Source organism: Erpetoichthys calabaricus, chromosome 7, assembly GCF_900747795.2.
Source record: "Erpetoichthys calabaricus chromosome 7, fErpCal1.3, whole genome shotgun sequence".
Taxonomy (NCBI): Eukaryota; Metazoa; Chordata; class Cladistia; order Polypteriformes; family Polypteridae; genus Erpetoichthys; species Erpetoichthys calabaricus.
In genome coordinates this window covers 941,693-967,493 of record NC_041400.2, presented here as the reverse complement: position 1 = coordinate 967,493, position 25,801 = coordinate 941,693, and the positions used below count along the sequence as shown (strand labels likewise).

The following is a 25,801-nucleotide window of genomic DNA, read 5'->3' as shown; positions in this document are numbered from 1 at the left end:
ATCTAAGTATTCCCAGCTGCAGGGCCGTAGTAACGCATGGGCACGCTGGGCAGCTGCCCGGGGCCCCCATGCTAATCTATGTATGTTGTCCCAGTGCACTGCTTTGCCCGGGCACTGCCCAGCTGCCTTTCCTTCTCTCAGTGACCTCTCGTGATCCTCTGAAGATGTCCGGAAGTGATTTGAAGATATTTGTAGCAGGTGGGCGGGGCCGGGCGGATGACTGACAGCAAAATGTCCACAGGTGCGCTGAGCTCAGCACTCCACGGACCCCCTGGAATATTCGCCCGCCAGGGGTGGGCATCCAGAGTCTCGCAGTGGGTCGCAGCACACGACCCTGATGAGCGGATTGGGGACAATGAAAGCACGGAATAGTCGGGCTAGTCACGGCGGCGGTCGGCTTTTCTAGAAGTGCGCTCGTCAGCGATCCGCCATTAAATGAGGCTGGACTCTCGCTGATCACGTGTCTCGGACTTTCCGGTTCTTTGCCTGCTCCTCTCACTGAAACAGCAACACTGCAGTTAGGGTATCTTTAAATTGTCATTATGTTATACTTTATGTTCAAGTTGTTATTAGTTGTCAGATATTCCCTTCAGGACTCGGACTTCTACTGAGCTGGAAGCGAAGCGCTTTATGAACGGATCGCTTTCATTTCCGTTAAATGACCTCCTCAGTGTTAGAACACAGCGGCACTCAAGTCATCCATTGCTACCTGGGCTCCCAAAAACGATTTGTTCCGAACTTTCGCCGCCCGTGTCCTGATCGCTTATTCGACAGTCAACCGCACAGGCAGCTGCCACTCCAGCAGGAGGCCCCGCCCAGCCAGCGCACTAGTGGGCGGGACGACTGTCAATCAAAGTCGATTTTATCCAATCACCTTGTCGCTAGCACAGGCACGTCTATCAGGCTGCTCAGTCGCCAGCCCATGACGTGGGACTCCAAACCCCAGCACGTGTTTCAAGTTTATTTCATTTCGAGCGCTCGGGACCCCCGGTACTGCCGTCAGCGTGACCGAGGAGGCTCAGTGGATGGGCCGAAGCGCCCGACGGGTCCCGCTGTCCTCTTTGAGCTGACATGACATGACATGAGAGTCGTGCTCGTCTGTCATCACGCAGGTTTTAGGCGGCCCAACAGTTGGCAGAACTTCAAAGTTCCCGGCTGTGTTTTAATCAGGAGGGTCTCAGACTTCACGAACAAGCGAAGTGTGAAAGGAGAACCTCCGAAACGAATGGAGAGCCCATGTGGAGACATCCCAAATCTCTTGGCCTGTGGACTGTTTGTTAAAGTCCACCTTGGGCTTGACCTCGAGCAGCTTTACCTAAGGGGGCATGTGGGGGGCTCACGTCAGTCCCCTGACCCTTTGGGTGAGCGCCACACTCATTTGGAGACCATTAAGGCCTTCAGTGCTTCACTTACTTTTTGGCCACATGGGGTTCAAGGTGACTTTTCTGGTGGCACTCCTGGGGTCATTACTGCCAAAAAGATAAAAGTGTGCCAGCTGATGTGGAGGATGGGTAGACTCCTGAAAAAGTGGACCCAAACAGACACATAGATGATACCCCAATACAGGGGCAGTGGGTGCAGTGGGCTCAGCAAGCCGAGGGGCCATGTCACATGGCATCAGGTCAAATGGAGACCAAGTGACGTTTGTGGCCGAGGGCTTTGCCAGGCACCAAACCCCCCACCTTGTGTCCCTGTGCAGGCTCGTAAAGCGTCTCACGACGGAAAGGCGCTATAATAGATAAGGTAGTGCTGCCCTGGGTTTGAGTCCCGTGCCCCGTGGGTAACTGGTGGTCCCAAAGTGGCCATTTTGAGGGGGAGGTCTTGTGATGGACTGGCACCTCATCTAAGGCTGATCCCTGCTTTGTGCCCCAGGCTGCAGGGATGTGCTCCATCTGTACAGGGTGGTATAGCATCACTTGTCAAAGTGCTTCGGGTTCACTCCTGGTGCCAGTCTGTAGCTGGCATCTTCTCCCTGTGTCTGTCTGTCTTAGCTGCCCTCTGGGTGCTCCAGTTTAACCCCCAGACATGTGCAGGACAGGCCAACTGGTACTCTGGGATGGCACAGTGCCCAGTCCAGGGTGGGTCATGCCATGTGACTCACAAGGTAGTAAACAGCAACGCTGACAACAAGCCACAGGGGCCACTGGGGCAGATGGCCTTGCCCTGCATTTATACAGTGGAAGTGAGACAGCAAGTGGCACCCTGGGTGAAACTGTGCCATGCTCGCCTAGGATGTCAAAGGGGCATTGTGCCACAGCTTGTGCTCCTAACATTGTGATGTGCCAGGACTTTTATCTTTCTGCTTCAGACGCTGCCCGTCAGGATGCCCCCTCGGGACCCTCACCTTTGTGTTTTCCTTCCCGTGGAGGCTCCTTTTAAACGCCTCCTCCAGCAGGTTAAATTTAGCCAGCTATTTGAAACATGGGCCCACTTGTGCCCGTACGGCCGTATCGTTTACTTGGCGTTGCTGCATTAAAACAGCAGGTGCTAAATCACTGAGGCCATTAATCACGGTGATGGCGGGCGAGGGCTGCAGGGGCACAACAACGAGGGCAATGAGTGACCGGCCTGAGCCAGACTGGCATGGGACAAACTGTGCATCAAGACTGGCACTCAGGTCAGTACTCGGCCTGGCTGAGCCCACTTGATCATTCAGCTTTGGTTTTATATAGCGCCTTGAAGAGCTCACGGCAGAAGGAGAGCCCAGATACCTAAAGTGAACGTAGCAGATGCCCGCCATACACGGCACTGGAATAAGCAGGCTGGATGGGTCACATGAAGTGCCAACAGGTACAAGGGCACCCAGTAGCAGAGAGGACAGATGGGCAATGCATTTCTAGGCAACACAAATGAAGGGGGTCCCAGGTGCCCATTTTGCCATTTTTGCTGCTGAACTCCAGACATCTCCAATGGCAACTTCCTCTGTGCCTCTGGAAAAGAAAACATGAATGTAAGATTGAGTACGGGGCAAATGGTGCCCTGCACTGCTGGCAGCGCTTTAATAGAAGCAGGAGCAGTCCTGGCTACCAACAGGTGGCGCCCGGGGCATCACCAAAGCCTCACTGGAACTGGCAAGGGTGGCACACCTGCCAGTCTTTGAACACCTGTGTGGATGTGGGTGGGGGATTGTGACTTGGCTTTATGCAAATTAGCATTTGGCCCACTGTTGTATGAGTGCCCTCACAAGTGCCCATCTCATTATGGCTTTGGAGTGGCACCAAATCAGAGGCACACAACACAGCCATTGAAATATTTCTTGAATTTGAGTACCAGCAGGCGTCGTGACTCTCTTAGGGTGTCATTTGTGGGGGGGGGGGTGCAACGCAGCCTGCACAGTCCAATCACTAAGGCACAGGGGTTCCAAGGTGACACGCTGCATAAACCCCTTTACCAGGATGAGCGCCGTGTCAAGGCACCGTGTTCATGCCATGTTATTGTTTCCATGTTCCTACACCGTGCCACGACTCCCTTAGGTGACACAAAGAGTTAAACTGGCATTCACACTAGCTACCTTAGCTTATATAGTGCCTTGCCACAGAGACCACCATGCCAAGCTGATTTCCTGATGCTGTGCAGTTGTTCCCCTGACTCTGTTAAGACCAATTAAGCAGACTGGTAACCTGTGATCTCGTCATGTGCAGTCCAACACCTCAGCCACTAGAGGGAATCGCCCCTAAGGTGACAACAGGTGACAGTCATAATGGACTATTAGTTCCAGTGACCTGCTGCTCGGTGTGCCGTCAAAATTTCCTTTAAAATTTCTTCTAGTAGTTACATTGATAGCCACAGGAGGGCGCCACATTCCCATTCTATCTATCTATCTATCTATCTATCTATCTATCTATCTATCTATCTATCTATCTATCTTATATAGTGCCTCTCAGTCTATGTTTTATAGTGCCTTCAAAATTAACTGTCTAGATATTTATTATATAGTGCCTTTCATATTATCTATCCATTATATGGTGCCTTTATTTCTGTATGTTTTATGGTGCCTTCCACATTAACTGTCCAACTCTCAGTTATATAGTGCCTTTCATATTTATCAGTCTAGCTATCTGTTATATGATGCCTATGAATCTATTATCTGTGTATTATACCTTTTCCATCTGTTATATAGCGCCTTTCACACCTCTCTATTTACACGAATCTGTTTCCAAGCTCTCGCTTTTATTTTCATTACGATTTCCTTAATTTTCCACCGGTCCGGTGAGGCGGGTCGCTGGCGCTGCTCCAGGGGGTCCGTGTCAGACAGGCTATCTGTCCAGGAGGGGTCGGTCACTCGGGCTGGCTGGCTGTTTGTCCAGATGTCGGTCTCTTGTGTCCCTTCGCCTTTGGGGTCTTTTTTTTCTCATTTCCGTGCCCCCTTTACGAGTGCACTGACCGCCTGGTGCCCCCCGCGGTATAAGCGAGCTGTCACTCGGAGTGACGTGGCGGCCGGACGTGTCTTCATTACTTCTCTCTCTCTCTCCTTCTTTCTCTTTAGCTCCCCATTCGTGGACCCCTCGCTACGGCAGAAGCCGCGGGGCGCCGAGATGACGTGCCAGGCACTCCAAACGCGCCGGGGATGCGGTCGTTCGTTTTGCGGCTCCCGCTCGTCGCGATGGCCGATGACCCCGCCGCAGTCCACGAATGTCACCAAAGCCCGCGCGCGGACGGCGTGGACTGGCGGAGCGGAGCCGCCGGTGATCTATGAGGCTGTCATCGGGTTTTCAGAAATCTCCGGCATGTGTCATTCCTGCCCGCTGGTCCCACAGCTTCGATTTCACACGTCTATGAGAAACACGAGCCGCCATGCCAGCCTGACAAAGAGCCAAGCGAAGTGTGGAGGGGCTTCTTAAGGTGGGCCGTCCTCAATGGGGGTGCTCGTGTCGATGGTCTGATCCAAAATGAAGAGTGCGAGCAGCAGGGGGCTCCCATTGTGTTGGTGGTACCACCGGGCCAAAGGAGCAGATTGGCACTGCCACACACATACACACAATGCAACACAATCTGTACCACATGGCAGACAGGGGGGCACAAAAGACAGAAAGATGACTAGCGTGGTACGGCTAGTGAGTGGGCACACGGTGAGCACCAAGCATGCCACTTTTACTCAGAGTTTGGTTTCTTAATCTTAATCCATGTGCAGGTGCTGTGGAGCCAATCACAGTGGGCAGAACACAAGATCCTGACATGCCAACATTACTAGTGTAGCATGCTAAGTGATACATTGGCACATTGAGTATTGGAAAAGTAACCTGGAGATGCCAATTGAGAAACCAGACAAAGTGCCCACTCCAACTAGGGTTAGTGCTGCCCTATCTGTCTGTGCCAACCCAAACCTGACTAAATAAATTCAATAACGGGTAGACGCCCATCTGCCAAATATTTTAAACAGTCATCATCTGGGTCTGCTGCCCCTCAGTTGCCCATCTCTGCTTCGTAATGAAAGCTATGAGGGTTTGGTATAATGTTTGGCCGTCACTGCTGATGCCAGCCTCTTTAACTTATTGTAAGGAATGACATCCACTGTTCTTGTGCCAGCCTGGTAGCAGCACTGGCTTATCGTTTAATGCCAGGCCTGCCAGAGCTACCTGATGCCAACGAGCACAACATCCTCCATGACATTCTGTGGTCTTCCTTGCCAGGCTGCACTGTATGCCCACTGACCGACAGCTGGACTGGTCAGCTTTCCAGGCACCCATGCGAGTCCACTGAATGACTCAAGGTTGGCAAGATGGCAGTGATTAGTGAGGGACCAGGGTTCAATTTGCCATGTTGACATCCCCAAGCTTTACATGTTGGCTTACCTGGCACTGTCAAGTTAGCCCCCTCGTTAAGGCACCTGTGCCCCCGGGTCCCCTGCTATGAAGTTCACCTTCTTTGTGCATCGGAATAAGTGAAACTGGCCAAACGTGTCTGCAGCACCAGTGGCTGGAGCCTGCACTCTTCTCAGAGGGGACACTCGTTTCCATAGCACTGGGACCACCAAGGGGCAGATCTGAGCTCCACAAGCTGCTTATTACTTCTGACTACGCCACATTTTTATACCGGCTGTACATTATGAACCAAAACTGGAATTTAGACGTTGTAACAGAAGATCGCAGAGCACGGAAAGATGGGGGCACCGCATGGCAAACCCCCACTTGGCCGTGTGGCCAAAACTAAACCAAAAAGAAGAAAAAGAAAAGCAAAGTTGACTTGTGCAGTTGATGTGAGTCGCTGACAGGCAGGACACCGAACACCGAACTCCGATGTCCAGCATTGTGGGATCTGACATGGGGGGCATAGAGGAAGGGGCGGAGCTCCTGGGCGGGAGGAGGAAGTGATGTCAGTGGGGGCAGGCGGTCCTGACAGCGCCACCTCAGTGTTGGAGTGGCAGTGCATTTCAGTGGCTGTGCGGCACACGCTGATTACGCACAAGTCCTTGAATTCTGGAAATACAAAGCGATGATTTAGGAATTGCTAAGCGCGTAAGCCTTGAAGAACTTCCAATAATGCCCACTAGAGGGGGAAATCCTGTGAAAAACATCAACTACACAGAAAACGGCCACAGAGACTCTTCATAAAATAAAAGATTTATAACGGCCATTATAACAAAACCATCTGCCAATCACACTGAGGCTGCGTGGAGCACAAAAGCAAAATGGAACTTCCTGCCACATGAAAGAAATTCTGACAGCGACGTCAAAACACAAAACCAAACATCCAGAACTCGGACGAGCACAGAAGAGCAATAAACACAATGAACCACCAGGGACTGTGAGAGACCCTCCTGTGTCTAGGGGGACCACCCAAAAAACACTAATAGATAGATAGATAGATAGATAGATAGATAGATAGATAGATAGATAGATAGATAGATAGATAGATAGATAGAGTGAAAGGCACTATATAATAGATAGATAGATAGATAGATAGATAGATAGATAGATAGATAGAATGCACTATATGATAGATAGATAGATAGATAGATAGATAGATAGATAGATAGATAGATAGATAGATAGATAGATAGATGTGAAAGGCACTATATAATAGATAGATAGATAGATAGATAGATAGATAGATAGATAGATAGATAGATAGATAGATAGATAGATAGATAGATAGATAGAGTGAAAGGCACTATATAATAGATAGATAGATAGATAGATAGATAGATAGATAGATAGATAGATAGATAGATAGATAGATAGATAGATAGATAGATAGATAGATGTGAAAGGCACTATATAATAGATAGATAGATAGATAGATAGATAGATAGATAGATAGATAGATAGATAGATAGAGTGAAAGGCACTATATAATAGATAGATAGATAGATAGATAGATAGATAGATAGATAGATAGATAGATAGATAGATAGATAGATAGATAGATAGATAGAGTGAAAGGCACTATATAATAGATAGATAGATAGATAGATAGATAGATAGATAGATAGATAGATAGATAGATAGATAGATAGATAGAGTGAAAGGCACTATAGATAGATAGATAGATAGATAGATAGATAGATAGATAGATAGATAGATAGATAGATAGATATGTGAAAGGCACTATAGATAGATAGATAGATAGATAGATAGATAGATAGATAGATAGATAGATAGATAGATAGATAGATAGTGAAAGGCACTTTATAACAGATAGTAATGCAGGAGGATGGGTGGCAGCCAACTGGGCGGGTGAGATTGGGTGGATGGGGCCAGCGATTGGTGTTGGAGTCAGAGTGGGTGGAGTTAGATGCCTGAGTGGCAGCTGACTGGGTGGGGCTAGATGTGTTGAGAGGGTCCTTATTGTCACGTGTGATGTGAAATTCCCCTGTTTGTGCACAATGAGGTGTAACTTTCACGCGTGTCCAGTCCTTGGTGTTTCATATTTTCCATGTTACATTTTCCCACACTTATTACGTGAAGCCGTGTGTTTTTTAGGACCTTCTCAATCCACGCACACACTCCCAATACTTCCTAGTTCCCATTAACCCCTTCATCATTATTGACCCGAGTACTTAACTCATAAACTAACGTTGAACTCTGAACTAAATGCAACACGACAGACAGAACATACAAATGTTACTACAGCCCTCGGCTCCCACCTCTTCCATGCGCGTCCTAATCAACGTGTAACTCCTCGTCACCCTTGGGCTCCCTGATGTGACAGGCGCTATATAAGAGGTGCACGAGGCCTGATTGTCCTCTGTACAGAGCACAGAGTTGATCACCATGTGACTCTGACGCCAGGACTGCTAAGTTGAATTGCCAGACCCTCAAAACATCTGACTTTGTGACCTATAAATCTCAGAACGCATTCACAGCAAAGGCCAAGGTGAGCTTCCCTGCATGTCGTTCTTTTTACAGCAAGCGCCATCACAAGGCACTTCACGAAGAAGGTGACGCCTTCCTCACGAGGCCTTCATGCCCTGCCTGAGTGTTAATAAATGGACGGTGTGATGTTTAAGACCGAGACCCCTTGATTTCTTATTAACAAATAAAAACAACAAATGAGATACAAAATGAGCCAACGGACGTCCATCATACAATAAATAAAGAAAAGTGGAGGTCTCTGTAACGTCGATCTGCTCAGGTCCACAAACTCTTTTGACGGTGGTCTTAGCTTTGGAAACACCTGCTGGGGCAGAACGAGAGCAGCCACAAGACACGCACTGAAATAACGGGTTTAATTAACAGCAAGAGCCGCTTCTGATTAAGAAACTGCTTGGAATGAAAGGAGTTTGAGACCCCAGCCTGGCTGGTCACCTGTTGGCTCACTAACGTCACATCTCAGTCTTGTTTGGTTGACATTTAAGGGAACACAAATCAATTCAGAAAGGTTTGTCATAAAAAACACAGCAACAATTAAAATGGAGGATAAAGAAGTCAGTAGACAGCAGAGAATGAAGAAAACGGCAGGAATGGAAAACCTGCAGCCAGTGTGGCCCTCCAGGATCAGAGTTAGAGACCCCGGTACACGCCATCGCCATCACACTCCTCTTTCTCGCTCGTTTCTTCTGCATTTTAATGCTCTTTGCGTCTTTCAGTTCCTAGGCATCATGTTCATTGACTTCTAATGATTTGTCACCTTCATTTTGAATGGCGCTATATTAAAACTGAGGTTTTTTAATTTGCATTGCACATCTCCTACTAATTTTCCTAATTTTGAGTTTGAACTCAATTAGATGAGCTCGGCTGATTTTTAATTTGAGTTTTATGACTCTCCCTTTGAAGGAATTTGGGAAATCAGGTTTCCAAGTCACGTCAGACGTCACTCAGCAGCTCATCGAGCTTCTCGTTCCATGTTGTTTCTCCCTCCACTCTCCATAGACACGCCTGACTTGGCCTTGTGCGGTTATTTCCTGCCTTGTGCCCAAAGCTGCCAGGATGGGCACCGCCACCCCACAAAGTGGAACACATCAACTGGAAAGCGGAAATTGTGCCCCCGTACCGTGTGCGCGGCTCTCTCCCCCCTTACAACCCTGACCTGGGTAAGCGAGTTTGGGAATTGAATGAACGGACGCGGCGATGCAACTGAAACTCCATCTCCCATGAGGCCACGCGCGCCGCGTTCTCTCGAGAGGTGGGGCGCCAAACTTCCTCATTTCACAGAAAGCTGCGCTTCTGGTCGCGGGGTGCGCGTCTACCTGAGCGCCTCTCGGTCGGGACGTGCCGTTTCACTTGTTGTTGGTTTCGATTTGAGGCAGAAATTCCAAGGAAATGGGCGACTCCGTCCGCAGCGACTGCACCGAGGACGGCTTGGAGTCTTTAAGGTAAGAGGCGTGAACGCGAGGACCGGCGCACTCCGTCGGCACCCCGACTTTTAACTTCTTCAAAGGATAAAACGTTCAAAGTGCAATCGCCGAATTAATGAGCCAGACACCGCTAGCAGGATCCCTGACGTGGACTCGATTGCCACTATGCACTGCGACAGGGACGCCGCCCCTGGAACCCGCACAAGTGTGCCCCCAAAATGTCACACCTTTTGGCTCTTTTTTTTTTTTTTTGGTTATTTAATTCTTCCAAATCTGTGCTGGCTCGCCAAGTCTAAGGGAACTCCATAAGAGTAAAGCGACTTGCAAAGACTGGCACCCTGGCCAGACAGGGGGCGGCTTACCCACCGGACTGCTGAAACAAAAGCGAATGAGAAAGCGGGGGTGTGTGTGTGTGTGTGTGTGCGCGCGTTCACGCTGGTGGACAGGCGGCCCGACCAGGGCTTGGTCCTGCCTTACCGGGGTCTTCTCCAGCTGCCCCGCGACCCTCTCCTGGAGGTAGGTGAATGGCTGGCTGTGTCTGCGAACTTCTCCATCTGGCGTGGCTGCAATTGCAGCTTCCGCTACCCGACACGGGATCGAATAACGGAGGCAGCGCATTCAAAAGATGGATTACCGCAAGATGAAACTCCGGGACCTCGTCTGCTGTTAGAGATGGCGCAGGGGTTTCGAGTCCGGCCTCGCTGCACCCGAAACCGGAGTTCGCTTCCTACGGAAGCCGTTTGTACATCGAGAGGTTAGCAGGCGGCTATAAATGCACGTGAGCGCGTCTCGCCATAGCCGGGCGTCCCGTCCAGTCCGTTATCGGGCGAATCAGACGAGCGATTAGAGAGAATGTATGGATGGACAGACCTCCTCGGTGGTCTATGCGCCTTCATCCTCCAGACGTGAAACCCCTTTGTGTCCTCAGTTCAGGCAGCGTGCACGGTCTTAGAAAGATTAGGCTTGGTGGGCAGTTTACAGCACGACTGAGGAGCTCTCTCGGGGGTGTGTGAAAGGGGGCAAAAAATAAAAACCGAATACCCCCCGGTCGGTCAGTCAGGACCTTCTAGTTTGAGCCCCAAATTGTTTCTCCTCCTGCCTTCTTTACTTTGATTGTGATGTGCTGCATGCCTGGGCATTGGCACTTCGTATGCCCTCCGTATGTCATCTTGTAATGTCGCAGGTCGAGTGCACAGCTTTCTACAATGTCGTTATTGTCACGTGGTCGGAGGACACCATGCGCTAATTGATTAGATTATTTAATTGAGATATCAAGGTGTGTCGCTCAAGTGGCAGGTTTAGTAAGGAGTGTCGCTGTAATAAAATAATAAAAGTTGTATAGAAAAGCCTGACCCTCCGCAGCCCAATTTACTGGAGTCCGTCCAGGCGCCACTTCTCCTAACCAGCATGAGACAAATCCAAACTAAAATCCCGTAATGGCAGCTCACTGGCTTTCTTCCTAACGATCGAGGCAGATCTTCAGATGTAACCGAGTCGTCAAACTGGAAAGTCCGCTCCGCCTCAGGCAGACTGGAAGAGAAGGGAAGGGAAGGGAAGACTGCAGTTTGTTTGGTCTTTCTGGTGAACGGGCAGCAGCTTCTTCTCCGGTCAGCCGGGCTCATTGCAAAATGGCTTGCGACACACGGACTTCCGAACTCGACCGCCACACGTACGGCACGACTTGCTTTTAGTTAAAAAGCTCAAACTTTCGTATTTCGTCAGTGAGACAAATCTGTCGCAACAATAACCTTCAAAAATGAAGGGCCAGAGTGACACTTCGGAGCGATGCCACATAGCGGAGACCTTTTAGGGTTACGAAGGTTCCAGTAAAAAAAAAAAACTCAAAACAACGTTTCATAAATGGCCGGAGACAGCAGGTTTGCGGGTTCCTGATTTTCAGGAGGGCTCCTGCTGTTAGATTATCTTCACCTGTCATGTTATAACGCTGAAGATTTCTGTTTGGTGCCCAGAGAGTCCATTTTCAATGTCATGAACGGCTTCTTTATCAGGCAGTGGACCCAGTAAAGTGCCAGTACTGTCAAGGGTGAAGCTGGCAAGATACCGAGCTGCTCTGCACCCCGCCATTAGTGAGAAGGAAAGTCCAATGAGATGGGAGTGTAAACGGGGCTCACAAACGACCGCAGCAGATGGCGATGGCGACACAGCGACGCGTTGGGCTGCACTTCCTTTTCTTTGAAAACGCCCCGCGACTGCCGATGCAAGCTCGATAATTAATGGAGGGTGAAATGGAACAAAGGGTTAAAGACGGTAAGTTGGGGGGTCGGTTAGTCGGTGCTGCCGTCTCGTAGATGACGTTTACGTTTGTGAAGCTCATCACTGGCACAGCGCGGCCCTCCTCCCGTTTGTCACATTCCTCAAGTTGGCGGCGTGCGGGCACCGTGACAACTTCACAAATAAAACGCAAACTTTACACAGTGCGTAAAAGCCCGCGGTTATTTGTATTTAAAGAAAGGTGAAAGACGCAGAGGCACTAAACACACAGAAAGACAAACCAGTTTGAAACCAGTTAACACAAAGGAACCGTCGCAGTGCCCAACCAGACCAGTCAGTCATTGCTGTGCTGATTGTCGACGTCTGCGTGGAGTTTGCAGGTTCCTCAGGTTTCTGACATGACTGCGGTGGACTCTGCCAGGGATACGATTGAACCCCACAGCCCTGATATTTGGAATAAGCGGTGGTGTCACTGGGGGGCTCAAACCCCTGGTCTGTTGTGCCAAGTTCATTTTATTGTGTATCCATTCCTTCCTGTGATCTTTAAGTTTTTCCACGCACTCAAAACTCCAAAGGGGACCCCAAGCTCACATCCTCAAAACTTCAAGATGGCCGTAAAGTGGGTTAAAGACCCTGAAACATCCAAAACTGGGGGTGGTAGCAATAAGAAGACTGGGGTTCAGGTCCCGGGTTCCCCCAGTGTGGAGTTTGCATGTTCTCCTCGTCTCCTTGTGAGTTTCCTCCCACAGTTCAAAGACATGGAGGTTAGGCGGACTGATGACTCTAAAATGGCCCCCCGTTGTCAGTGTGTGTCTGTGTTTACCCTGCGATGGACTGGCGCCCCCTCTGGGTTGTGTTCTGGCCTTTAACCCCTTGCTTTCTGGGGTACGCTCCAGCTCCCCCACGACCCTGTTTAGCAGATGTCACCCCTTTTACCCAACTCTGGCCTTTGGGATAAAGTGAGAGAGAAAACGAGTTTGAACAACAGCAACATGAAGCCAAGGTGGGTGGCAGGGACGTGGCGTGGAGTGGTGGTCTTGACTCCTGTCTCACAGTTCCTGAACCCTGAGTTTGCTCCTCAGCCTGATTACGGATAGAGTTTAACAGGTGGCTAACCTGCTTGGTCATAAGTGGATGTGAGCGCCTCCCGCCACAGTTGGGCATCCCACCCTTTACCATGGGGCACAGGCCCAGTAACAGGAAATGGTGGACGTGTGGGTGTTGTTTCAGCCCACCTCTAAAAGCCCCTATAAACTGTTTGCTGCCTGCCAAAGTCTCCACGTCTTCCCCAGGCAGTGAGTCTATAAGGGCTCCATGTGTGTTTTATGTGGGCACCACATGGGTGACCCATCCAACTGTGCACCCAAGGATCATATGGAGCCATGGTCCGGGGGGGGGGGGGGACCCCAAACTGTCCAGGTTTTTGCTTGCATATCAGGCAGTCGGTAACAGAGTACACTGACCCCTAATGTCACCTTCAGAGTCACCCATTAGATTTGTGAATGTTCAGTGATGTCCCTTGGGATGGCAAAATGTAACAGAAGCTTCAACCCCCCCCCCCCCCCCGACCCCCTGCCCTCCCAGTTCGATTGCCCTCTTCAGCCACAGTAAGCCTGGATTGCAGTTTGCATCAGATGGCAGAATGCAGTGTCCAAACTCGACTGTGTTGGCACAGGGCACAGACTCTGGTACACAATCCTAATTTAGCACGAGTGCCACCTGAAGTTCAGTGTCCACGAGATGTGACGCTTAGTTGTCATGTGTCCTTCTAAGAGAAACAAAGGAGGAGTGAAGGACCAGGGCAGAGGCCCCCCGAGTGTCTGATCTGGATGCCAACACTGCGACCTGGAGGGGGCGCCACTGGGCTCAAGGCTTCAGAAGCAGTCGGGAGTCCTGCCACCCTCTGCCCACCATAGACGTGCAGGAACGGTGCTGAGGAGTGTGGAGTGGAGTGGGGTGACATCCTCAAGTGGGTGGGCCAGGGCCTGCTTGGTTTGGATGTCGGGGGGGACCCATTCGCCACTCTAAAGTCAAGCCCACCACCCTCCGGTAACCCACGGTGTTATGTGGGGTCATCACATGATGAACCCCCCCTCCCAGCTTGTGCTGAATGTCACACGTGTGTCCTGACAAATGGACGTGTCACTCGGTGCACTTGAACTGAAACCGAAATGAAATCCGTGAGCGACGCAGCACGAGGGTCGGCTTAGTGGGGGGCTTTCGTTTTAGTAGAACGAACCGGAGCTGCCCCTGATTGGCAGAGGAGGCATTGCCCGGCTTGTTTACTTCTTCAGCACTTTTCGCTCTGAGTGCTCCGCTGTTTGTGAAATGCAAAGCAGGAAAAAGAAAGCAAAAAAGAGAAGTTGACGCCGTTCTGCTTTCATCGGGCACTTGGTCTCATTGGCGGGTACCAAAAAAAAGCGCCACGATGAAGAAGTGCGAATGACGACCAAGTTCCTTTTTCAAAGCGCCTGTTGAGTGTCACAGCAGGTGCTAAAATGAGTCGAGGCTTGTGGGCAGCAAATTGCTGACTTTGGTGGGCTTCGAGGGTAAAGTAGACGCAGGGGCGGAGGTGGCTGGGAGAAGACGCACTTATTTTTGGGAACAGTGAACTCCCTGCGGCTCTGCCCCTGTGGAAGTGGCTTTAGAAGGCGGATGTTTTTGGACCAGGTTGACTTTTTTTTTTTTTTTCTTTTTCAGCACCCCCCGTTACCCCCTTTTTGTTACAAGTGCAGGACTGAAGCCTGCTGCTTGAGTTTGGGCACAGATCCCCTTGATGGTAGACCTCAGGGCAGCTTGACGCCCATTTTGAGGGTAGAGAGCTGGGCAGATCATAACAGACAGCAATCACGACACGAAAGTCAAAGGGGGGTCTCTGCCTGGCGCCCCTCGTACTCCAGATGACAGAGAGAGAATCGTCAGACCACGGTGGCTGTCCCTTGTCATCTGCTGTTGTCTGAAGGTTCTTTAAGTCCTGCCGCCCGCCTCACTTCTTGGTCACTTATTCCTGGGTTTGTGGTTCTCCGTGTGAAGAGATCGTTTCTACCATTTTGGGTGAAGTTTCCGGCCGTGTTCTTTTTGAAGAGCCTTTTTTCACAGTGACAGCCGGGCCACCTCGTAGTCTTCATCTGAAAGGTGGCGTTCCTCCTCGGTGGCTCTCCATGGTCCTGAATCGGCCGGTCTCTGGACCTTCTCTAGTGCTGCTTATAATGCAGAAACCCCGAAGTTTCTTTTGCCCACCAGGTGCCACCCAGCTTACTGCCATTTTAATTTCATTTAATTATTTTTTTTTTCTCCTAGTTGGTACCACCATGACCTGACCAGACACGCCACCGAGGCCCTGCTGCTCACCAACGGGACGGATGGCAGTTACCTGCTGAGAAAAAGCCATGAAGGCCCAGACAGCTACGCCTTGTCGGTGAGGTGCGTCCTCATTTAGACCACTGGGTTCAGCCACCGTAGACGGACCCTCATGCAGGGTGGGCAGCTGTTCATTTCATGGGTATAAGAGGCGGGGGGGGGGCTCCTTCACGTTAGCTGGGACCCCCATTCCTTCGTGGGCTTTACTAGGACCCTGATTAGCTTAACTTGTCTTCAGGTCAGCCCTCTGGTGTGCTCTCGTTGTGTTCTTCATCACCTTGTGGGGGGGGGGGGCTCTATTCAGAAAGACTGAAGCCCCCTCCCCCCCGTCTATATCAAGATGTCTGTTTCTGACTTTCCACTGCAGAGCAAAGGACTCGGTGAAGCATTTCCACGTCACCCACTCGGGCTTTACCTACACGTTTGGGTTCAACGAGTTCTCCTCCCTTAAGGATTTCGTCGGCCATTTTGCCAACCAGCCGCTTATCGGCAGCGAAACAGGTGAGGCACGTTTGTCATTCCTCTGTACGTCTTTCTGTCACCAGCAGGTGGCACCACACATGCTGTTAGACCAGGGGTGGGCTATGCTGGTCCTGGAGGGCCGCAGTGGCTGCAGGTTTTGTTCCAACCCGGTTGCTTAATTAGAAATGTCACGGCTTGTTGGTGCTTTGACGCCGCCGTGTCGGGCCGTTCTCGTATCCCAGATTTCCTGTTTTCCGTTCTAAGGATGTCACCCTAAAATGGAGGAGCACTTCTCGGTCCTTCACTTTCCTTCAAGCATTTAATTAAACCCAATAGTGCGCGATAAACACACACGGGTGTCAATGGAGGGCTGCTGCTTTCCTTTGTTATTGGCATCTTATTGCTAATAAGGAGCCTTTGAAAAGTGACTGAAATAAGCAACAGGGGTTCAAAACCTTAACGAGCGAGACCACCAAAATGTGGCAGAAGTGTCACTTAGGCAAGAAGCGCTTGTCATTAGGCAATTGGGTTGGAACAAAAACCTGCAGCCACTGCGGCCCTCCAGGGCCCACCCCTGTGTGAGAGATTTAGGGGGTCCTGATTGTCACATGTGCAGAGTGTCCTACTGGTATGTGCCAGATGACACACGACGTGCCTGCTGCTGTTGACGTAATGCCACTTAAAGTGCAGACTCGACGCCAAGCCACATGACCGCTTAACGCTGGTGTGCAGGGTCTGTCCTGGTGTGGTCACCGGATGCTGCCTTTACATACACCCCCCATTGTGCCGTTGACATTCCAGAGAGGAGGACATCAAATGTCACCAGATGTCCAGTTGTCATCGTTTAACTCGAGGAAGGTCGACTCCTTCAGTCCTCCCTCCTGGGTTGCTCTCCTTCATGTCCTGAGGCAGCCTAGTTGCTCTTCTCACGTGTGTGTGTGTGTGTGTGTGTGTGTGTTCACCCTGTGGTGGAGTGGTGCCCGGTCCAGGGGGTCGTTTCTGCGCTGGCCCTGCTCGGGTGGGGGAAGTGCATTCAAACACTTTATTCCTGTTGACTCCTCCTCCTCCTCACTGATTGCTCTCCATGGTCCTGACTTGGCCCCACATGCTGTCCTGAACGTTGCTAGTATGGAGACCCCAACTGCCTGCAGGATTCCAGATAAGTGTGTGCTGCACACATCAGGGCGCTATATAACCTAAAGTCCTATTTAGCTTTCTTACTGGCTTCTGTCCACAGCCTGGATGTAAATAGTGTGGCTGGCCCACCCCCCCCGAATCTTCACCTAATTCACTGCTGGCTGTCCCACTGGAATAATCAACGCAGACCTCAGCGTTAACACTTGTAGAGCGCCACTCGGTGCACACGTCTCTGTCATATGCCATCTGGCATGGGATTCATAACAGCAGTGCTAACGTTTGTGAAGCGCCATCTGTTGGAATGACAGAGACATGGCGACCCTACAGACACTTGTCCTTTTATTAAGGTGGCTTTCTCCTGGTTTGGTGTCATCCTCCACTTGTTACTGACAGTCGTCCAGATCATTAATGCATATTTTAAAGACCGGTGGCCCCAGTGCTGACCCCTGCAGGAGACCTGGGGCGTCTAGCGTCCTATCTACTGTAGCTCCTCTCCACTAAATGTGAGTGAGTGACCCCTCTGGTCGACAGTGGCAGGTAGGAGGAGATCTCTTTAATTCTGTATTCATTGGTGTTGCTCCCCTTTGTCCCACACAAGAGTGGACATTTGGACAAGTAGAATTGCCCCTCATGCTGACCCGTGGTCGGGTCTCACATGTCCTCTTCTTTCTTTTAGGCACCCTCATTGTTTTAAAAAACCCATACCCTCGAGAGGTGGAGGAGCCGTCCATTTACGAGTCGGTCCGAGTCCACACCGCCATGCAGACCGGCCGCACGGAGGATGACCTCATTCCCAGCGCTCCCTCGGTAAGTCCTCAGGTGGGAAGTGAAGGGTCTCTGGTTAAAGCTGGTAAGCTGAGCCCAGGGAGGCAGGGCTTTCATGGTGCCCAGTCTTGGTGTGCCCTTGAGGTGTCTATTCTCAGTCTTAAACCTTGGACCCCACTGGACCTCCAGTGGGCTTTTGGCCATCTTTCATCCTGTGACTTGAACCCAGGGTGTGTGTGTGTGTGTGGCACCACTAGTGGGCTTCTCAAGACTGGATTGTTACACTGCTGATTCGTTGTAAGAGACCCTCGACTGAAGATTTGGGTCATCTGACAAATGTTAAAAATGGTAAAGTGGGCAGTGATGACGTACCGTCCAGTCGCAGTGTCCTGAGAGAAGTGACCATGTCTTGGTGACCCCCCACCACCCCAGGCTAAGCTTTGCTTTTCCTGTTCTTGTCTCTGGACCACACTGACCTCTCTGCTTTTGTCTCGTCCCACGCTACTGACTGGCCACCCATCAAGTGCTTCTGTCACACAGGTGGACTGGACAAATGCTTTGGGTCTTAACGCGTGTGCCACTCATCGATAATCATCTGGGGGCATTCATGAACCCACCAGAATACAAAAAATGAGCAGCCAGTCCTTTGAAATTCATTGAGGCCGCGTCATTTGTGTCATTTTGATGTCCCCCTCAGGCCACCACATTCTGTGAGGTGATCAGGAATGGAATGTCCCCTGATGTCCTGGCTAAACTGTCTAGCATGGACTGACCATTCTGGACCCCTAATCACCCCCCCCCCCCCCCCATCTCTAATTGTCTCCAGCAGATACCTACTGTGTGGTGAGCACACTGGCATCAAATGGCTGCTGTCACGTCACCCAGGTGATTGAAGGGGCTCCCCACCGTCTATGTGAAGCACTTTATATAAATGTAATGAATCGTTCATTATTGTTACCCCGACATGTTATGTTCAGGGGTCCATGCCCAGGGCAGCCTCGTGCCTAGTAGTTCACCTGTCATGTGTCTCGGTGGATGCCACTTCATGCCAAGTTTGGCCCATTCATCACTCTTCGTTACCAGAACCCACAACTTCATCCTAATAAGTAAAGGTACGTGACATGAGCCTCCTGCCCATGAGACCCTAAAGTGGGTGAAATGGGCACCAGTGCTAATGTGCCAGTCTGCTGTAGTGGTAGGTCTTGATGTCATCTGTCTTTGCCACAAAGGTACTGAGTCTTCAGTCTTTACGAGTAGTGGCACCATGGCATCTCTGTGCTGTGTCACTGGGCCACGTTAGGCCACCATGACATTACTTGTTGGGGAGCTCACGATGTCCCGCTTCTCTTCTGTCTCACAGTTTGGGACAAAGGAAGGATACCTCATCAAACAAGGAGCCATTGTGAAGGTAAGACCCCAGAGCGCATCGCCTGGTTTTTTGGTTGGACCCTCTTTCTGACACCAATACCTGCTAATATTGCTAATTGTGAATTTCCCCTTGGGATTAATAAAGTATCTATCTATCTATTATATAGTGCCTTTCATATCTATCTATCTATCTATCTATCTATCTATCTATCTATCTATCTATCTATCAAGCCAACTAAAAACTGATGGACAGATGGAGCCTGAAAAGCTGGGTCCAAAGTCAATCCTGGCTCTTTGTGACATTGACAAAGTGACAAATTGGGAAATGAGCTCCTCAAGTGAAGGGGGAAATTTAAAAACATAGGGGGTAGTCCTGCTGATGAGGAGTTGCAAGGAGGGGCATCTGGCATCCTGAGGTGGGCACTGATATTTTGTTATGAGGACACCAGCTCATTTCAGCCACAGCGAGTCCTTGTGGTTGTTCACCTTTGCTCAGGTGTGTGAGGGTCTACCTTCAGCTTCTCAGTTCTGCCTTGACCCTTCAGGGCTGTGCCCCATTTAGTGGGTCTGCAGTGTGGGGATTGGGGTGTACAACACGTTGGAGCAGAAGCGGTAAGGTGGTGTGGCATCTGGACATGAGGACCACAAGCGCTGGGGTCAAAAGGGGATAACGGCTTGTTAGGCCTCCTGTTTAAGCCGCCTTCCCACCCAGTACTGCGGACCCATAGGTGTGATTGGCAAGAGGCTGTTGGCCCCCCACCTCAGTTTTCTATTGGGTGCTGCCCCCTTATTGCACCCTGGGCCTTATCAGGGTCCACAGCACAACTCGGGGGGTCAAGGAGCTCCCAGAAGGAGAGAAACAGCAATGCCACCATAGTGAGATACCATGGAGGAGACCCCCAATTGTGCAAAAACTGTGAAATTAAAATTTCTTCCAAATGAAACTGTTAAATAGTAAAGTGCCCCCAAGTAACTGGATATGCCGATGTGCCCCTTACAGTGCCCGTCTGTAAATTTTTCTCCTCGAGATGTAGAGTCTACAAAACGTCTCCATGCCAGCCAATCAATGCAGTTGCAATTGGCAACGGCTCAAGTGGTGCTAATCTGGCAGTTGCTTGCATTTTAATGGGGTGCCCGGCGTTTGTGACTCGCCATATTCACAGCACACCCCCTAATAACTTAGGGGCAGACTAGAGGTTGCCAGTTCATTCCCCTCTAGTGACGTCCCTGTCACTTTACAAACCTTCAGCCTGAAACACGCAGCTGGTCCTGGGGTTGCCAGGTAAACTCGCCAGATGGCACATGACTCCTCTGGGCTTCCACATTTTCATGCCAATCACAACACTTGGCCCTCTGTGATGACAGAGGGAGGCTATCTATGTTTTATATAGCGCCTCTCCATATTTATATATTATAGCACCTTTGTGAATTCTGAGGAGTTGCCCTCCCAGTGCACCTTTGCTGTATGGCAGGATGTCTGCCCGCATGTCTCCGGGCTCGGTTGGCTCTCATGTCCACTCTTTCCGTTTGCAGAGCTGGAAGACCCGCTGGTTCACTCTGAACAGGAATGAGCTGAAGTACTACAAGGACAAGATGGTGAGCTGAGCAAGCGTCTTGGGGGGTCTGCCAGTGAGGAGTGAGTGTCCGTGTGTGCAGACTGGGCACATACAGTAAATGCCTGGCACCCAGGTGGGCTGTTTCTCTGTGTCTGATGACCCCAGATTGGCTTCCATTAAGACCTCTCATGGTCAATCCCAGCATGCTTTCCACTGGAACCCAGTTGGGCTGACAGGAGGTCCCTACAAGCAGGCCGCTGATTCCCGGTCACCCAGAGAAGGGAAAAGTGGGGGGGTATGGGGGGGGGGGGTGGATGGACGACACACATAGTGTGATATTATGACCACTAACTCCCTCATTTAACCCGGCTGGTCCCGAGACCATCGCACTTGGAGTGCCACCGAGATGCCAGCCTGCCTGTGTGACACGCCTTTGTCCTTGCAGTTCACTGAGCCGATCCGCACGTTGGATTTGACCGAATGCACAGCTGTCCAGTTTGATTATTCTCAGGACAAAACCAACTGCTTCTGGTAAGTCGCCCCTCAGCTTCATTATCTTCATTTATTGGGGTGGTGGTGGTGGGGGGGCTTGGACTTGCCAGTCTCGAGTCTGCCAGTGGCACTCTGGTGACCTCCTACCAACATCCACAGACTCGTGTGCCACTGTGGGCTTAGTGGGAGACCCTCGCTGTGACAGTAAGCACTCCGTGTGGAGTCGGCGTGTTCTCTCTGTGCGCGTTTTCTATTTCCTTATCTCAGACGTGTGTGTTAATCGGCCCTCAGATGTGGTCTGAAATCCCATCCAGAGTTCCTTTACCCAGTCTGTCACCCATGATGGTGGTCTTGCGGTGTTGTTGTGGTGCGAAGTGTGCTCTGTGGTGGACTTGCACCCCCTTGTGCCCAGTGTTTCTCACTGACTCCTGAATGACTCAGAGTGGGAGAAGCAAATTAAGGAAATGGAGGAATGAATGTTTATGCCCACCTAAAGGCGCTATATAAAAGTTAATACTTGCAGCCTGCTGTTTCTTGTTACTGATTTGAATTTTTGTCATCTGTCCACCTGTTGTGTGACATCACAGGCACATCTGCTTGCCAAGGGTGGCTGCGCAGCACCCTCGCCATCCTGTGCCTTCCCAGTCATTATTTTCTTTTAATTTCCTCATTGTGGGGGTCCTGTTTGGTCACTTCATATAAAACAACACGCCGGTCAATGAGAGCAGAGTGGTGTGAAATGTAAAATGTGGTGGGTGACCATTTGGTGATGTGGGCCACTTCAGTGTTCCATTTCATGCCAGCCCGTGTGACGCCCCAGAATTGGCTCCCTGCACCAAAACAAGCAGCCATTCGCTGCCCTGTCTCAGCACAGCGCCCTCTGGTGATAAGGCAAGACCTCCCCTAGCAGGCCCACCATCTCTCTCCTATTATTATTATAGAATGTGGTAGGGTGGGCCTGGTACACTGTGTGGCGCCTGGGCGTCCTCGTGTCTCTTTTAGAGCTGCATTTTGTCACTTTTTACAGCAAGTACCAGCCAATCACAGGAATCAGATGTGTTCTGGGTGGGAGAGCCGGGGGGCCGTCGACTGAGACGCTGCAGTTATATTTAGACCCTCTATGGCTTCACTTCCTCCTTCCTGCAAAGTGCCAGTCATACTCTGTAGCAAATGCCACGCCGATCTGAACGGCTTGCCCACGAGATGAACAGATGGCAAAGCAGTCGTGAATCAAATGTCCAGTAGAGCAATGAGCACATGTGCTTCACAGATGAGGCACTGGGCTGGTTGTATATAGCGCCTTTCAGAGTCATTAGCTTTATATGAGTCAGTGCCCATACCTATCCGTCCATCCATCTTCTAAACCCACCCTACCTTGAGTTGGGTCAAGGGGCAGCTGGAGCCAATCCCAGCCAGCAGAGGGGGTGCAAGGCAGGAACACCACCAGGACAGGACAGGACATGTCGGTAACCAATGCCATAAAAACAAGCAGTATACCTAAGGCAGCCACAGCTTCAGCCCACCAGGGGTGGTCTTACTGTATATAGCTGCTCCTTCTGCTGTGATCGGGGTCCCTGGCGCTTTACAGTGTAGGAGGAGATCAAAAGGAGCGAAGTGGAGATAATGAATGAGGAAGTGTTACTGGAGAGCCGCCAGCAGCTTTGAGCCGAGGAACACATTGGCATCTGGACGTGTGAGCAAAGCTGAAAAATAAAATGCCAAGTCTGATGACCTCTCATATATTAATGCTGTGATGTTGTGGAGCTTCAGCGGGCAGGCAGGAGATCATCAATCGATGTGTCCTCCATTATCGATTTGGACCACTCGACAGCTTGTGGACACTTTGGGGTCCTACACCATGAAGCGATGTGGTCCCCTTTCTCCGCTGTGCGAGGTGTCAAGCCCCCTAACTGGGGACCCTAAATGGCCCTGCTGGCAGCACTGGACTGGGATGTCATTTCTAGATATTCTTGCATATTCAGTGAGTTCTCGTTTTCTCGATCCCCTCGTTATTCTTACCTTTTACCGTTATTTTTATCTTTTTTTTTTTTTAACTCTTTCTCGATCCCTCGTTTTTTGATCCGAGGCTCATTGGCCACGTGGGTCACTTTAACGTCAAGGTTTGCTTTCCTGGTGTCCCAGGTTTTAGTAATCGATTTCCGGGTGAGGGCCGTGGTGCCCAGCAGTGGTGTGTAGGAGGGCACATTGGTGATGTCCTCCAGGGTTAAAGAGTACAGTCCATGGAACTGCTACCCCAGTTAAGTTTACTGTGACGAGTACGACGTGTGCTGCGCTGGCCACAATCGTATACAACGTGTGCCGCTGCCGATGCCGCCTACACGGGATGGGGCAGAGCCACTTGTGGGCAGGTCAGGATGGCCAAGGTGTTTTGGCAGAGTTAATGTAACAGGCTGCTGTGCCAGTGTGGGGTTTCTCCAGCCGTAGTGATGGTGGCACAGAGGATGAGCAGGACAGTACAAGAATGGAATGGCCGATGTCAAGAGGTTACTAATGGACGGCGGGCTTTCTTGTTTCTGCTCTCAGCCTGGTGTTTCCTGAAAGGACCTTCTATTTGTGTGCCAAGACGAGTGTCGAGACGGACGAGTGGATCAAGATCCTGCGCTGGAAGCTGGTCAGTGAGGTTTCATTTCACTTCAGTTTTACAGCATTGTAGTGGAAGAACAATTCAGAAATGTCCTCTCCATGTTGGGAACGTTAACTGCGAGGCATGGATTGGGGGGGATTTGGGGTTGTGCAAATGATTATCACTAAAGGGGATGGGAGGAGACCCTCACAAAGTTGTCATCTGCATCTCCCTTCCTCCTTGGCCCTCAGGAGCCCCCCTACTGATTTTTAAACTCTGACCTTTCCAATGGTTGTCCCCGTGTGCTGTGCCCTCAGAATGACTGATGCGGGTCAGAGTGGCACCATCCCACTTTCACAATTTGGTCACAAACATTCTCTCCGTATTGGATTGTGTGGAGCGTTTGCACCACACAAGTGACTCTGGAGGAGGTTTTAGGTAATCTGTGGCGCGTCACCATTCACACGGCCAGTTGACGAGGTTGCGTATCCAGTGGAGGACCTCCGAGTTTCATAAATCCCATCACCTCGTTAACACCTTGGGAACAAAGTGGGATGCCAGGTGTTAACAAGTGGCACAGCCTGTGGTCCACGTGCCCACCACACCATTTAATACCACAAAGTGGGACTTTTAATGAGTGATTTTTTCTGTTTTACAGTCACAAATCAAAAAAGGCATCTGAAGACGACGCTGTGATTTTGTCATCAAGAAGCGGGAGAAGAATAACTGAGACCCCATTTGATGGTACCTGAACAGGACAACTCTGCGGCCAACAGCGTCACTGGACTTCTGCAGCTGTCAAGCAACACGACACGTGACGTCACAGGTGGTGACTTCCAGATGTGCTCACATCTGCTCGATGGCCTCAGTCACTGGACCTGGAGAATGGAATGGCGCAGGGTACCGAGGGCTTTAACACCCACCCGAGTTTTTTGTTTTTATTTCCGATCCCCTGCCGATAATTAAAGCTTCAAGCATTCAGGTGGTTCTCCGCGTCCACGGCCATGTCCTGAGATCTTTTACAAATCTGCGTTCCAAGTCCTCGTACTGCTTCAGCTCATGCCAGTCAGAGTCCATCATCACCAGCTGATGGCCGAGTCGCTAATTTGTGACATTTTGCGGGGTGTCCCTTGTGAGCACTTTGGCTGTAATGATGGAAGACCACCCTGGAGCACACCTCGACTAAGCTGCTCTTAGTGCTTTTCCTCTTTTTATTGTTTACAGTGACTGACCAATAAAATATTGAACTGCACACTTGGCTCGTGTTGGGTTTCAGGTCATAGCTGTCTTTGACTTGTGTGCCCAGTGACTGAGGGACTGGCACCCCATCCTCCCTTGGATCCCAAATTGTTCTCCTCACTGCAATGCTGAGGCAGAGGGTCAAATCAGGAGTGCAGCCAACAATTACTAGCATGTGAGAAGCACCAGGAGCCATAACTGTCATAATACAGGGCGTGAAAAAGTATTTGCCCCCATCCCGATTTCCTCAGTTTGCTTATTCATCTCGTATGCTACAAACGTCAACCCGAGTAAACACAATCCACGGTCTTTAAATGGTCATTTCATTCACCACTACCTCTATCACCCATCTGAAAATGTAATAGCCCCCTTAGTCAGTCACTCAGCAGGTTAAATGAGACTAGAGACACCCCAGCTTGATGGCTGCCAGCCCTACTGCATCTAAACGTCAGTTCAACAGCACCGTCTTAGCAAAGTTGGTTAAAAGGTCTCAATAAGCGGCACGCTACACCTTAAAAACAAAGGCAGTTACTAAAACGTATCCGTCGGAAAAAGGTAACAAAGCCATCTGTAAAACTGTGAGACCCCAGCAGACCATCTCGGAAACGGAGAAACTATGAAGAGTGGTACATCTGGCCAAACACACAGAAGAGCATCTAAGGGAGTGCAGGCCTCTCTCAGCCCAGTTAATATCGGCGTTCGAGATTCTACTGTTAGAAAACCACTTAAGCGCACAGTCAGACATGGCGGTGGTAGTGGAATGGTGTGGGGATGCTGGGTGAAGCAGCACAAATTCACAAGTCTGGGATCTGCAGCATTAGTGCAGCAGGCCGACGACAGTCAGAAACCCTCCCATGTGGCAGGAACTCA

At 50.4% G+C, this 25,801-nt stretch overlaps 1 protein-coding gene across 1 annotated transcript; it reads left to right on the top strand.

The window, feature by feature from the left end:
- The first annotated feature begins 9,573 nt into the window (after positions 1 to 9,573).
- Positions 9,574 to 24,944, top strand: dapp1 (dual adaptor of phosphotyrosine and 3-phosphoinositides). Its single transcript, XM_028805112.2, has 9 exons — positions 9,574 to 9,754; positions 15,269 to 15,391; positions 15,696 to 15,829; positions 17,604 to 17,734; positions 19,053 to 19,100; positions 20,594 to 20,656; positions 21,062 to 21,147; positions 23,653 to 23,740; positions 24,351 to 24,944. The coding sequence occupies exons 1-9, from the start codon at positions 9,702 to 9,704 to the stop codon at positions 24,372 to 24,374; spliced, it is 750 nt and encodes a 249-aa protein (XP_028660945.1). The 5' UTR covers positions 9,574 to 9,701; the 3' UTR covers positions 24,375 to 24,944.
- Positions 24,945 to 25,801: the final 857 nt, after the last annotated feature.